This window comes from Engystomops pustulosus, chromosome 5 (assembly GCF_040894005.1).
Source record: "Engystomops pustulosus chromosome 5, aEngPut4.maternal, whole genome shotgun sequence".
NCBI classification, from domain to species: domain Eukaryota; kingdom Metazoa; phylum Chordata; class Amphibia; order Anura; family Leptodactylidae; genus Engystomops; species Engystomops pustulosus.
The window spans coordinates 4,780,008-4,795,337 of record NC_092415.1 but is presented as its reverse complement, the minus strand read 5'-3'; the positions used below and the strand labels follow the sequence as shown (position 1 = coordinate 4,795,337).

General features: G+C 44.8%; 1 protein-coding gene across 1 annotated transcript in view; it reads right to left on the bottom strand.

The window, feature by feature from the left end:
* The window catches only part of LOC140132378 (cytochrome P450 2C20-like), a 33,173-nt gene extending 19,572 nt beyond the window's left edge, over positions 1-13,601 (bottom strand). Inside the window, exons 1-5 of the mRNA XM_072151068.1 lie at positions 13,485-13,601; positions 8,935-9,118; positions 6,121-6,283; positions 5,541-5,690; positions 2,937-3,097 (exon numbers count right to left, since the gene is read on the bottom strand). Of these exons, the coding sequence (XP_072007169.1) occupies positions 2,937-3,097; positions 5,541-5,690; positions 6,121-6,283; positions 8,935-9,117 (657 nt within the window). The 5' untranslated portion in view covers position 9,118; positions 13,485-13,601. The remainder of the gene's footprint in view (positions 1-2,936; positions 3,098-5,540; positions 5,691-6,120; positions 6,284-8,934; positions 9,119-13,484) is intronic.
* Between the last annotated feature and the right edge of the window lie 1,729 nt (positions 13,602-15,330).

The window sequence follows — 15,330 nt, the reverse complement described above, 5'->3', positions numbered from 1 at the left end:
GTGTGTATGTATGGTGTGTATAGTCTGTATTTATGTGTGTATGGTGCCTCTATTCGGTATGTGTGTATATATGGTGTGTATAACTGTATGTATGTGTGTATATATGGTGTGTATAGACTGTATGTATGTATGTGTGTATATATGGTGTGTATAGACTGTATGTATGTATGTGTGTATATATGGTGTGTATAGACTGTATGTATGTGTGTATGTATGGTGTGTATAGTCTGTATTTATGTGTGTATGGTGCCTCTATTCGGTATGTGTGTATATATGGTGTGTACAACTGTATGCATGTGTGTATATATGGTGTGTATAGACTGTATGTATGTGTGTATATATGGTGTGTATAAACTGTATGTATGTGTGTGTATATATGGTGTGTATAAACTGTATGTATGTGTGTATATATGGTGTGTATAAACTGTATGTATGTGTGTATATATGGTGTGTATAGACTGTATGTATGTGTGTATGTATGGTGTGTATAGTCTGTATTTATGTGTGTATGGTGCCTCTATTCGGTATGTGTGTATATATGGTGTGTACAACTGTATGCATGTGTGTTTATATGGTGTGTATAGACTGTATGTATGTGTGTATATATGGTGTGTATAGACTGTATGTATGTGTGTATGTATGGTGTGTATAGTCTGTATTTATGTGTGTATGGTGCCTCTATTCGGTATGTGTGTATATATGGTGTGTATAACTGTATGTATGTGTGTATATATGGTGTGTATAGACTGTATGTATGTATGTGTGTATATATGGTGCGAATAGACTGTATGTATGTGTGTATATAGGGTGTGTATACACTGTATGTATGTGTGTATGTATGGTGTGTATAGACTGTATGTATGTGTGTATATATGGTGTGTATACACTGTATGTATGTGTGTATGTATGGTGTGTATAGACTGTATGTATGTGTGTATATATGGTGTGTATAGACTGTATGTGTGTATGTATGGTATGTATAGACTGTATGTATGTGTGTATGGTGCCTCTATTCTGTATGTGTGTATATATGGTGTGTACAACTGTATGCATGTGTGTATATATGGTGTGTATAGACTGTATGTATGTGTGTATATATGGTGTGTATAGACTGTATGTATGTGTGTATGTATGGTGTGTATAGTCTGTATTTATGTGTGTATGGTGCCTCTATTCGGTATGTGTGTATATATGGTGTGTATAACTGTATGTATGTGTGTATATATGGTGTGTATAGACTGTATGTATGTATGTGTGTATATATGGTGTGTATAGACTGTATGTATGTATGTGTGTATATATGGTGTGTATAGACTGTATGTATGTGTGTATGTATGGTGTGTATAGTCTGTATTTATGTGTGTATGGTGCCTCTATTCGGTATGTGTGTATATATGGTGTGTACAACTGTATGCATGTGTGTATATATGGTGTGTATAGACTGTATGTATGTGTGTATATATGGTGTGTATAAACTGTATGTATGTGTGTGTATATATGGTGTGTATAAACTGTATGTATGTGTGTATATATGGTGTGTATAAACTGTATGTATGTGTGTATATATGGTGTGTATAGACTGTATGTATGTGTGTATGTATGGTGTGTATAGTCTGTATTTATGTGTGTATGGTGCCTCTATTCGGTATGTGTGTATATATGGTGTGTACAACTGTATGCATGTGTGTTTATATGGTGTGTATAGACTGTATGTATGTGTGTATATATGGTGTGTATAGACTGTATGTATGTGTGTGTATATATGGTGTGTATAAACTGTATGTATGTGTGTATATATGGTGTGTATAAACTGTATGTATGTGTGTATATATGGTGTGTATAGACTGTATGTATGTGTGTATGTATGGTGTGTATAGTCTGTATTTATGTGTGTATGGTGCCTCTATTCGGTATGTGTGTATATATGGTGTGTATAACTGTATGTATGTGTGTATATATGGTGTGTATAGACTGTATGTATGTATGTGTGTATATATGGTGCGAATAGACTGTATGTATGTGTGTATATAGGGTGTGTATACACTGTATGTATGTGTGTATGTATGGTGTGTATAGACTGTATGTATGTGTGTATATATGGTGTGTATACACTGTATGTATGTGTGTATGTATGGTGTGTATAGACTGTATGTATGTGTGTATATATGGTGTGTATAGACTGTATGTGTGTATGTATGGTATGTATAGACTGTATGTATGTGTGTATGGTGCCTCTATTCTGTATGTGTGTATATATGGTGTGTACAACTGTATGCATGTGTGTATATATGGTGTGTATAGACTGTATGTATGTATGTGTGTATATATGGTGCGTATAGACTGTATGTATGTGTGTATATATGGTGTGTATACACTGTATGTATGTGTGTATGTATGGTGTGTATAGACTGTATGTATGTATGTGTGTATATATGGTGTGTATAGACTGTATGAATGTGTGTATATATGGTGTGTATAGACTGTATGTATGTGTGTATGTATGGTGTGTATAGACTGTATGTATGTGTGTGTATGGTGCCTCTATTCTGTATGTGTGTATATATGGTGTGTATAACTGTATGTATGTGTATATATGGTGTGCATAGACTGCATGTATGTATGTGTGTATATATGGTGTGTATAGACTGTATGTAGGTGTGTCTATGGTGCCTATATACTGTATGTGTTTCTATGTATTTATACTGTATATATGTGTATGATGCCTATGATATTTTGTATGAGTGGATAATTATATGCATGTATGTATTAGTGTATGAATGTATGTATGAGTGTACTCATGTGTAAGGCCATAAATATGTGCGTATGAGTGTGGGTATATAAATATATAAATGTGTGTGGTGCAGCCTCTCTTAGTTACCCCCGTGGCCCTGGATGTTATTTGAGGTGGGATCTGCCATTAGGGGGGAGTCCTGTACCTCATGTAGGGGGGAGTGCGTGTTGAAGATAAACCTCCTTGTGGTAATGATCAGCTCCTGTAACTTTGGGTCATTGTATTCAAAGTGCTCCCCCAGAAGAGCGCAGCTGGTGATGTTCCCCACCGCGCAGCCCAGGACGTTCAGGGGGTTGAATGGTTTTCCTAAGACGAGAAAGTAATTGTTACTTAGATGTAATGCCTAAGGACGGCGAGTGTGGTCAATTGTGGTGTGAGGGGTATATATGATATATGTGTGGTTACAGTATGGTCACGTGTGGTGTGAGGGGTATATATGATATATGTGGAGGCACAGTGTGGTCAGTTGCGGTGTGAGGGATATATATGATATATGTGGAGGCACAGTGTGGTCAATTGTGGCGTGAGGGGTATAAATGATATGTGGGGGCGCAGTGTGGTCAGTTGTGGTATGAGGGGTATATATGATATATGTGGGGGCACAGTGTTGTCACTTGTGGTGTGAGGGGTATATATGATATATGTGGGGGCACAGTGTGGTCAGTTGTGGTGTGAGGGGTATATATGATATATGTGGGGTACAGTGTGGTCAGTTGTGGTGTGAGGGGTATATATATATGATACATGTGGGGGCACAGTGTGGTCAGTTGTGGTGTGAGGGGTATATATGATATATCTGGGGGCACAGTGTGGTCAGTTGTGGTGTGAGGGTTATATGATATATGTGGGGCACAGTGTGGTCAATTGTGGTGTGAGGGCTATATATGATATATTTGGGGGCACAGTGTGGTCATTTGTGCTGTGAGGGGTATATATGATATATGTGGGGGTACAGTGTGGTCAGTTGTGGTGTGAGGGTTATATGATATATGTGGGGCACAGTGTGGTTATTTTTGTGGTGTGAGGGGTATATATGATATATGTTGGGGCACAGTGTGGTCAGTTGTGGTGTGAGGGGTATATATGATATATGTAGGGTACAGTGTGGTTAGTTGTGGTGTGAGGGGTATATATGATATATGTGAGGGCACAGTGTGGTCAGTTGTGGTGTGAGGGGTATATATGATATATGTGGCGGCACAGTGTGGTCAGTTGTGGTGTGAGGGGTATATATGATATATGTGAGGGCACGGTTTGGTCAGTTGTGGTGTGAGGGGTATATATGATATATGTGTGGGCACAGTGTGGTCAGTTGTGGTGTGAGGGGTGTATATGATATATGTGAGGGGCACAGTGTGGTCAGTTGTGGTGTGAGGGGTATATATGATATATGTGGGGGTACAGTGTGGTCAGTTGTGGTGTGAGGGGTATATATGATATATGTGGGGGCACAGTGTGGTCAGTTGTGGTGTGAGGGATATATATGATATATGTGGGGGCACAGTGTGGTTAGTTGTGGTGTGAGGGGTATATATGATATATGTGAGGGCACGGTTTGGTCAGTTGTGGTGTGAGGGGTATATATGATATATGTGTGGGCACAGTGTGGTCAGTTGTGGTGTGAGGGGTGTATATGATATATGTGGGGGTACAGAGTGGTCAGTTTTAGTTTGAGGGGCATATATATGTTTTATGAGGGGAGCAGAGTGTGGTCAGTTGTGGGGTGTAAAGTATATATTTTTTAGAAGCACAGTGTTGTTATCCAGGACATAATATACTGTAAGTGGTGCAGAAGCTGAAGATATCTGGGTAATTAATGAGACATTACAAGTCTTTTTCCTGATGGTCACCTGTAAGATGCTTGACTTTCATCCTGTGTCTGCTCAGTCCATCTATTACAACAAAGTTTCCCCTTCCAGGAAGGAGGGGGAAAAAATATTTGTGGGCCCCGTTAATGTATATTCTGATGGTGGCTGGGTAATTAAATACCTAATTCAAACTTCAAAAAGTCGCACGGCCAGCGACCACTAATACCCTTTAGCCACCAGGATTGGGTAATAAAACTCAACTTTTATTGGATATTAAATTAAGACTTCATAGATAACGAAAACTCATTTAAAATTTGCAGACAGGCAATAGAGGGAAGGGTTAATGGGGTGGAATACTACTCAGGCGCTTCATTAAGCTGTGATAGAAGGTATCTCATCTTTCTAGAGGGAGATTGATCAGCTTCTCATTTAAAGATGTGCCGCTCAACCAAGCCCACCCTTGGTTGAGCGGAGCGGTGGGCTTGGTTGAGCGCCACGTTTAAGTTTTAACTAAGCAGCAGTCAATATATAGGATAGGGCAATTCATAAATATACAGTCTAGTGAGGGTTAACTAGAGGAATTGAGGTGCCTGGAATGGGACAACCGGTTATACAGGAATCGACTAGGTGGCCTAGTTTTCGTTATCTATGAAGTCTTAATTTAATATCCAATAAAAGTTGAGTTTTATTACCCAATCCTGGTGGCTAAAGGGTATTAGTGGTCGCTGGCCGTGCGACTTTTTGAAGTTTGCTCAGTCCATCTCTCCCAGGCGTCGGCTTACGTCATAGTCCACTACCCCTGGAGTCTGATACTGATATTTATTTTCTGCAGTCTCTGGGTCCTCCCTGGACCCTTCTCCTGTGTCTGAGCTCCTGTGAGGCTGTGACTGCCCATAATCTGTATAGACTATAACCTGGGCTGCCCAGCGGGGGGCGCTCACCTCCCATCTGTGTCACCGCTTTGATCAGGTGCTTTGATTCCTCCAGGACTTGTCTCTCCATGGACGACTTCCCCATCCCAAAATTCCTCAGAGAGGACATGGTGAACCTGCGGAGCTGACGCCATCGCTCTCCATCGATGCTGGGGAAACCTGCAGATTAGACGACACCATAATCATCACAAGGGGGAGACAGTCTACGAGAGTACACATCACTGCAGTCTATGAGAGTGCAGATCACTACAGTCTATGAGAGTGCACATCACCACAGTCTATGAGAGTGCAGATCACTACAGTCTATGAGAGTGCACATCACTACAGTCTACAAGAGTGCACATCACTACAGTCTATGAGAGTGCACATCACTACAGTCTATGAGAGTGCACATCACTACTGTCTATGAGAGTGCACATCACTACAGTCTATGAGAGTGCACATCACTACAGTCTATGAGAGTGTCCCAACCACTGCAGTCTATGAGAGTGCATCTATACAGGGAGGGACAAGGATGTAAGTGTCTGTGCTGCTCCTCAGGGGCGGGGCAATGTAATGTCAAGGCTCTTAAAGTGACAGTCCTCCTTACTGTATCCTTCAGAGTAGAAATCAATGACCGGAGAGAAGGGGCGGCCACTAAACTCCTCAGCATGTTGGAGCAGAGCGTCCTTCACTGCCTCGTAACCACAGACGACCACAATGGGATCGGTCAGCTTCCAGACGGTGAACACCGGGCCGTACCTCCTGCTGAGCTACAGGGGAACACAAGGAGAGGTCAAAGCCACGCTCCGAGAGAGACCCCAGCCCACACAGTATTAGCACTCTCCATACACTCTATCTGCTGGTTGGCAGTTTATCACCACTAGAAGGCGCTATTATAGTATATTATATTGGATCACTCATCATTATTTCGGCACCGTGGCATCACTTTCTCAGGTCCGGTCTTTGCACTGTACTTGGCTCCATGTAGTAGTGTCATTAGAGCAGCAGCAGTATTACCTGAGCATTATGATGTTATAGAATGTTCTATGGAAATGTAGCACTATGTGGCAGTATTATGGGCGGCAGATTTTTGGGGCACTTATATGGCACTTTGTTATCTTATGGGCACTGTCACGCAGTCCGCACACCGGAGTCCAAACCCGGGGTGCACCTACTCTATGGAATCCCACAATGTAGCTATTAAGCTGCGTCCACCCGTTCTGCACCCAGCCAATCCAGTCACTGCCACCACCCACCACCCACCACCCACGTGCTACTTATACTAAGGCCGTAGGCACCTCCTCCACACAGACAATGCACTGGTGATAATTCTCACAGAGCATGCAATCGATTACTACATTTACTATGTGAAATGACCTGGTAACACATTGGGGCAGATTTACTTACCCGGTCCAGTCGCGATCCAGCGGCACGTTCTCCTGCGAGGATTCGGGTTGTGCCTGGATTCACTAAGGTTGTGCGCCCGATGTCGCTGCTGTGCCGAGGTCCGCCTATCCTATTCCGGGTGCATGTAAGTGCGTGTCAAGCGACCCTTTTTTTTAAAATACAACAGTTTTTCCGAATCCGTTGGGTTTTCCGACTGACATGCCCCCTGATTTCCGTCACGTGCATGCCGGTACCGATGTGCCACAATCCGATTGTGTGCGCCAAAAACCTGGGGCAATTCAGGGAAAAACGGCACAAATCGGTAATATTTGGGAAACCCGACAAAAAATAGCGATTCGGGCCCTTAGTAAATGACCCCCATTCTCTTCGGAAACTCAGATTCTTTAAGGCTACGAGCAGAGGCTTATTAAAGGTAACACTTTAATAGACATAAAATATAGAGTACGTTAAAAATCGAACTTGTCAGATTACAATAAAAGAAAATGGAGTCATAGGAACAGATATGGGAAAAAGGAAACAATATTCCCCTTACTATCAGATAGCGAGTAGATAATTAGCCGTAGGACACAGCACGGAGACATCCAGTCTCCTAATGTATAGAGTCCTCAGATCTGAACAAGACCATGTGGCCGTTTCACTAATTTAAAGGGAACCTGTCACCAGGGACCTCATTTTCACCTAAGACAGGTTACAGAAGCCCATTACAGCTGCAGTGCATATCTGCCTCTCTGCCTTCTCTAAGCATTTGCATTACCGAATAATTGTGTGTAATAACTTACCTTGTACCCTGCCAGAATCCTCTGTGTAGTCCCAGGGGTTGGGCTTTGGTTTGGATGCATTTCAAAAAACAACATGTGGCTTGTCTGTGCTGCAGACTCCTCAGCTCTCAGCCCCCACCTTTGAGCTCCTGCACAGCTCCTGCTCCTTCACAGAGGTCACAGCCTGGTGAGATGACATCAGTGGGAGAGGAGCTGTACAGGAGCACAAAGGTGGGGGCTAAAATCCGAGGTGTAACACAGGACAAGTCACATGTTTTTTGAAATGCATCCAAGCCAAAATCCAGCCCCTGGGACTACACAGAGGATTCTGTCAGGATGCAAGGTAAGTTATAACACACAATTATACAGTAAGACAAATGCTTAGAGAAAGCAGAGAAGCAGATGTGCACTGCGGCTGTAATGAGCTTCTGCAACCTGTCTTAGGTGAAAATGAGGTCCCTGGTGACAGGTTCCCTTTAAAGCCAGTGGGTTTTGACCCCCAACCCTGGCTGATGTCACTGTGAGGGGGAGTTTTTCTATCCCCCTCCCATCAGAGAGGTACTGCCAGAGTTTCGGGTTCTATTAAAACTCCATAACTTTTGATTGGAAGAGCCAATCACAATGGTACCGCGCTACCTTTCACCCCACACCAAACTTGGGGTGTCTAGGCCTAACCTTAGGGATGTTCTGCCATTGGCTGGGTTCCCCTGCAGCTAAGCTTTTGATACTCGGGCCATGAGGGTATCTAGATCCTATAACTCTCCCCTGTAACTGGGGACCCATAATTATGAATTATGCCCTATTGGTCATCAAGGAACCCCTGAGGTGTTGGCTCCAGTTCCAGCCATCCCATTCCTTCCTGCCAGTTCTATACGGAATTAACATTTTGCTCGTCTAATAATACATTTAATAAGATGCAATGAAAAGAGAAAAAAACACAAATGTACAGGCACAGTATGGCGGTATGTATAGATCAGGCACAGTATGGCGGTATGTATAGATCAGGCACAGTATGGCGGTATATATAGATCAGGCACTGTATGGCGGTATGTATAGATCGGGCACAGTATGGCGGTATGTATAGATCGGGCAGAGTATGGTGGTATGTATAGATCAGGCACAGTATGGCGGTATGTATAGATCAGGCACAGTATGGCGGTATGTATAGATCAGGCACAGTATGGCGGTATGTATAGATCAGGCACAGTATGGCGGTATGCAACAACATATATTAATTCAGAGGATGAGTCACTTACCTCCGGGAAGTATGTACAGGCAGCGCGGTCTCCTATATATTTGGGGGTCCCCAGGAGGGGCAGTGGGGCAGGACCCGGGGGCAGAAACTTATATTTCTTCTGCTTCCTCCAGAAAGTGAGAAGGAAGAGGAGGGAGAGGAGGAAGGAGACGACCACCGAGAAGACGGGGAGGACACTCATCATCCTGGAGAGAGGAGGAGGCAACATTGTATCAGCTCTGCAGAACATCGCACCCTCTACATACTGATACATAGTAATAATATCCTGCAGAACATCGCTCCCTCTACATACTGATACATAGTAATAATATCCTGCAGAACATCGCTCCCTCTACATACTGATACATAGTAATCATATCCTGCAGAACATCGCTCCCTCTACATCAGGGGTCTCAAACTCAATTTACCTGGGGGCCGCTGGAGGTAGATTCTGGGTAAGGCTGGGCCGCATCAAGTTTTACACACAAAATGCACTTACAAAATATCATTATTCAGATTCAAATGTCATGGCGTCTCCCAGCGCAAGGAAAGCCCCGAGCTGGGAGACGTGTTTTTTCTCTATGAACGTGTCCTGTGCACCGAGGGGTCCCAAGCTCCTACCGCACTGAGCCCAGTCAGGGACACTCCATCCCCCCCTCCCCCCCGGTACTTGCCTCCCATCAAAGAAGATGAAGTCGCCGCTCTGACCTGCACCAAGGGCGTTCAGAGCGGCGACTTCATCTTCTTCAAGTACCGGAGGGAAGGGGATTAACCGGTTACGGGCCCTTTCCTGTTTTTTCATGTCCATTTTTCACTCCCCACCTTCAAAAATCTATAACTTTTTTATTTTTACACGTAAAGAGCTGTGTGAGGGCTTGTTTTCTGCGTAATAAATTGCACTTCATAGTGATGGTATTAAATATTCCATGCCATGTACTCGGAAGCGGGAAAAAAATTCCAAATGCAATGAAAATGCATTTGCGCCATTTTCTTGTGGGCTTGGATATTACGTCTTTCACTGAGCGCCCCAAATGACATGTCTACTTTATTCTTTGGGTCGGTACGATTAAGGGGATACCAAATTTGTATAGGTTTTATAATGTTTTCATACATTTACAAAAATTAAAACCTGTACAAAAATAATTTTTTTGATTTTGCCAACTTCTGGCGCTAATAACTTTTTTATACTTTGGTGTACGGAGCTGTGGGTGGTGTCATTTTTTGCGAAATATGACAATATTTTCAATTATATCATTTTTAGGACTGTACGACCTTTTGATCACTTTTTATAGATTTTTTTATATTTTTCAAAATGGCAAAAAAGTGCCATTTTCGACTTTGGGCGCTATTTTCCGTAACGGGGTTAAACACATTGTAAAAAACGTTATCATATTTTGATAGATCAGGCATTTTCGGACGCGTCGATACCTGATGTGTTTATGATTTTTACTGTTTATTTATATTTATGTCAGTTCTAGGGAAAGGGGGGTGATTTGAAATTTAATGTTTTTTTATTATAATTTTTTTTTAAAAAACTTTTTTTTATTTTTATTTATACTATTTTTCAGACTCCCTAGGGTACTTTAACCCTAGGTTGTCTGATCGATCCTATCATATATTGCCATACTACAGTATGGCAATATATGGGGATTTTCCTCCTCATTCATTACAATGTGCTATCAGCACATTGTAATGAAGGGGTTAAAACGAAATAGCCTCGGGTCTACGGAAGACCGGGGGAGCGGCGATCCCAGGTAAGATGGCGGCGCCCATGCGCCGCTATCTTTTTGAGGCTGCAGGCAGCTTTGCCGGCAGCCATCGCTGTGAAAGCACCCGCGATCGGTGCTAGCAATATGCAGCAAAGACTTACCGGCTATGGAGAGAGCTCAGCCCGTGAGCCCTCTCCATGCAGCGCGACCCGACCGCCGCCGTGAATACACGGCGGGCGGTGCTTTTCCAGGTGGGGGCCGCAAAATGTTGTCCCGCGGGCCGCAGTTGGCCCGCGGGCCGCGAGTTTGAGACCCCTGCTCTACATAGTGATACATAGTAATAATATCCTGCAGAACATCACTCCCTCTATATACTGATACATTGTAATAATATCCTGCAGAATATCACTCCCTCTACATACTGATACATAGTAATAATATCCTGCAGAACATCAATCCCTCTACATACTGATACATAGTAATAATATCCTGCAGAACATCGCTCCCTCTACATACTGATACATAGTAATAATATCCTGCAGAACATCGCTCCCTCTACATACTGATACATAGTAATCATATCCTGCAGAACATCGCTCCCTCTACATACTGATACTGATGTGTCACTTCCCCGTTCAGGTCCCTGGAGTTCACCTTCTTCTTTCTGGTGCATGTAAGTGCTTGGTCTTGCAACACAATTTGAAAGTTAAATCCTGCACTCAGCACAAATTAGTCGGATTGTCCGACGTCCCGTCCTCCGCAGTGTCTGCGCCAGTTTGGTGTTGCAGCTGCTCTGTGCCCAACATTTATTACTGACTGCGCCACAATTCCGCAGCATCAACAAAGTGCAACAAAAATACAATGGTGCCACTTCCCGAGCAGCAGGGGGCGCCAGATTCATGATAATAAATGTGGCCACTGACTAGTTTCCATATGTATCAAGGTACAAGAGGCCCCAGACTGCTGACTGTTTCCTGGAAAGTAGAACCTGGATCTCTGGTCTTAGAATATTTCTATCACTTAATGTAACATCGGGGGTTAAACAATGTCCGTCCGTTCCGCACATGCAGGAGCAGCTCGCACACGTCTTTGTCTGATGTTGGATATTTCATAGACATTTCCCCTTCTCATTAGTTACCGGAATATCTTGGATCCAGCAACAATCCGAAGTGTCCAGCAATTTCTACACCTCCTCTCTGGGCGCAGAGGGTGCGTGTGCGCCAGCGTCCGGGGTGCGAGGACAACAGCTCATGGATATTAGAGGTGATACAATGTATAGTTGAGAGTTTTGGGAGGTTATAACTACAGAGAAGGGGAACGTATATGAAATATCCACGGGTGACGTCTCCAGCTGCACTGAGTGATAGAGAAGACGGAATATTCCGACACCAGAGATCCGGGAAACAGTCAGCAGTCTGGAGCTTCTTGTACCTTGATACATATGAAAACTATAAACTCGATGACATTGGGACACGACATCTACACGTCACCCGCTGAATACAGGGTTAGCTTGACCCCCGAGTCAGCGGTGCAGTCCTGGGGGTCCCGGCACCCACTACTATCCAATCACATCCATTAGATTGTTCCGGAGTCGCTCCCACTCACTTCTCTTGAGGCTTTAGAGAGCTGCAGACTATTGCTCCCTCTGCCTCCTGACAGATACATAATGAGGTTGTCTTGCAGGTTATTGCACCACTGTCATGTCTGGAGATCTGCAGAAGATTCCCCCTGCCTGATACATTGGGGGTCATTTACTAAGGGCCGGATTCGTGGTTTCCCGACGTGTTGCCCGAATATTTCCGATTTGCACTGATTTTCCCTGTATTGCCGCAGGATTTTGGCACGCGCGATCGGATTGTGAACTCCGGCGGACCTCATCGCAGCAGCGCCACCTGGTGGACGTCAGAGAAACTGGCTTAGTGAATCCCAGGAGGACCCGAATCCACCACAGAGAACGCGCCCTTGGATCGCGAATGGACCGGGTAAGTAAATCTGCCCCAATGTATTGTGCCCTGCAGATTATTACACCACTTACAGCGCAGACAACAGCTGTAAAAATCTCCTCTGTTGTGGATTGTAGGCTGATGGATATTACCTACAGCGACACATTGTAACAAACATTCAGCTGTAAATCAAACCAGTGAGCAATGACCCTGTAGAACGTCCATACAGGGAGTCTGCAGAACATCGCATCAGATTGTGTCACACTCTGTCTCCGCCCGTGATTCTGTATGAGACATTGCACTGACTCATTGGGGCACATTTACTAAGGGTCCGAATTCCGCCGGGTTTCCCGAATTTTTCCGATTTGCACAGAATTGCCCCGGGATTTTGGCGCACGCAATCGGCTTTCATGCGACAAAAATCGGGGAGTGTGGACGTTGGAAAACCCGACGGATTCGGAAAAACTGTGGACTTAAAAAGAAAATTGTGTCGCAAAAATAGCACTCACATACACCGAGACGGAGGAGGTGAACTCCAGCGGACTTCAGTGCAGCAGCGACACCTGGTGGACATCGGGTGCACGACCTTAGTGAATCCCGGCAGAACCCGAATCCTCCTCGGAGAATGCGCCACTGGATCGCAACTGGACCGGGTAAGTAAATGACCCCCATTGTAACGACTGTGCTGTCTGCTACCCAGAAACAACTGCTGAGGAGCCGGACCTAATGACAAACCGGACAGAGGATGAAAGGGCAGAGACCCCCGTCCTCCCATGTATCAGCCCCGGCTGTGATAACCCCCCATCATTATCTGCCCCCCCATCATTATCTGCCCCCCCATCATTATCTGCCCCCCCATCATTATCTGCCCCCCCATCATTACCTGCCCCCCATCATTACCTGCCCCTCGTACTTCTCACCTGTGACTGCGCTGTGATGTCTCCGCACTCAGGATCCTCTGTTTATACACAAAAGACTTTACTGGATCCAGGTGAAAGTTTCCGCATTTTTATATCCTGAGTCGGGCAAAGCTCAAACATTTACAGCCAACACCGAGACACCACCTCCAACCTACTGCTCTCTGTTATCAGCCATTACATCCCGGGGAGAGGAGACTGTAAAGGGGAGGGGGGACAATCTATTACTCTCTGTTATCAGCCATTACATCCCGGGGAGAGGAGACTGTACAGGGGGGGGGGGATACAATCTATTACTCTCTGTTATCAGCCATTACATCCCGGGGAGAGGAGACTGTACAGGGGGATACAATCTATTACTCTCTGTTATCAGCCATTACACCCCGGGGAGAGGAGACTGTACAGGGGGGATACAATCTATTACTCTCTGTTATCAGCCATTACATCCCGGGGAGAGGAGACTGTACAGGGGGGGATACAATCTATTACTCTCTGTTATCAGCCATTACATCCCGGGGAGAGGAGACTGTACAGGGGGGGATACAATCTATTACTCTCTGTTATCAGCCATTACACCCCGGGGAGAGGAGACTGTACAGGGGGATACAATCTATTACTCTCTGTTATCAGCCATTACATCCCGGGGAGAGGAGACTGTACAGGGGGGATACAATCTATTACTCTCTGTTATCAGCCATTACATCCCGGGGAGAGGAGACTGTAAAGGGGAGGGGGGACAATCTATTACTCTCTGTTATCAGCCATTACATCCCGGGGAGAGGAGACTGTACAGGGGGGGGTACAATCTATTACTCTCTGTTATCAGCCATTTCAAGCCACTCAGAGACTGCACTCAGTACTATGTGCAGTGTGCGAACTATGTGCAGGGGGTGTACTATGTGCAGGGTGTGTACTATGTGCAGGTGTGTACTATGTGCAGGGTGTGTGTACTATGTGCAGGGTGTGTACTATGTGCAGGGTGTGTACTATGTGCAGGGTGTGTACTATGTGCAGGGGGTGTACTATGTGCAGGGTGTACTATGTGCAGGGTGTGTGTACTATGTGCAGGGTGTGTACTATGTGCAGGGTGTGTACTATGTGCAGGGGGTGTACTATGTGCAGGGTGTACTATGTGCAGGGGGTGTACTATGTGCAGGGGGTGTACTATGTGCAGGGTGTACTATGTGCAGGGTGTGTACTATGTGCAGGGGGTGTGTACTATGTGCAGGGTGTGTACTATGTGCAGGGTGTACTATGTGCAGTTTGTGTACTAAGTGCAGGGTGTGAACTATGTGCAGGGTATACTATGTGCAGGGTGAACTATGTGCAGGGTGTACTATGTGCAGTGTGTGTACTATGTGCAGTGTGTGTACTATGCATGGGGGGTATACTATGTGAAGGGTGTGTACTATGCAGGGGGGTATACTATGTTCAGGGTGTACTATGTGCAGTGTGTACTATGTGCAGTGTGTACTATGTGCAGGGTGTGTACTATTTGCAGTGTGTACTATATGCAGTGTGTGTACTATGGGCAGTGTGTACTATGTGCAGGGTGTGTACTATGTTCAGGGTGTACTATGTGCAGTGTGTACTATGTGCAGTGTGTACTATGTGCTGGGGGTGTACCATGTGCAGTGTGTACTATGTGCAGTGTGTACTATGTGCAGGGTGTGTACTATGTGCAGTGTGTGTACTATGTGCAGGGTGTGTTCTATGTGCAGGGGGTGTGCTATGTGCAGGGTGTGTGCTATGTGCAGTGTGTGTATTATGTGCAGGGGGTGTACTATGTGCAGGGGTGTACTATGTGCAGGGGGTGTACCATGGGCTGGGGTGTACTATGTGCTGGGTG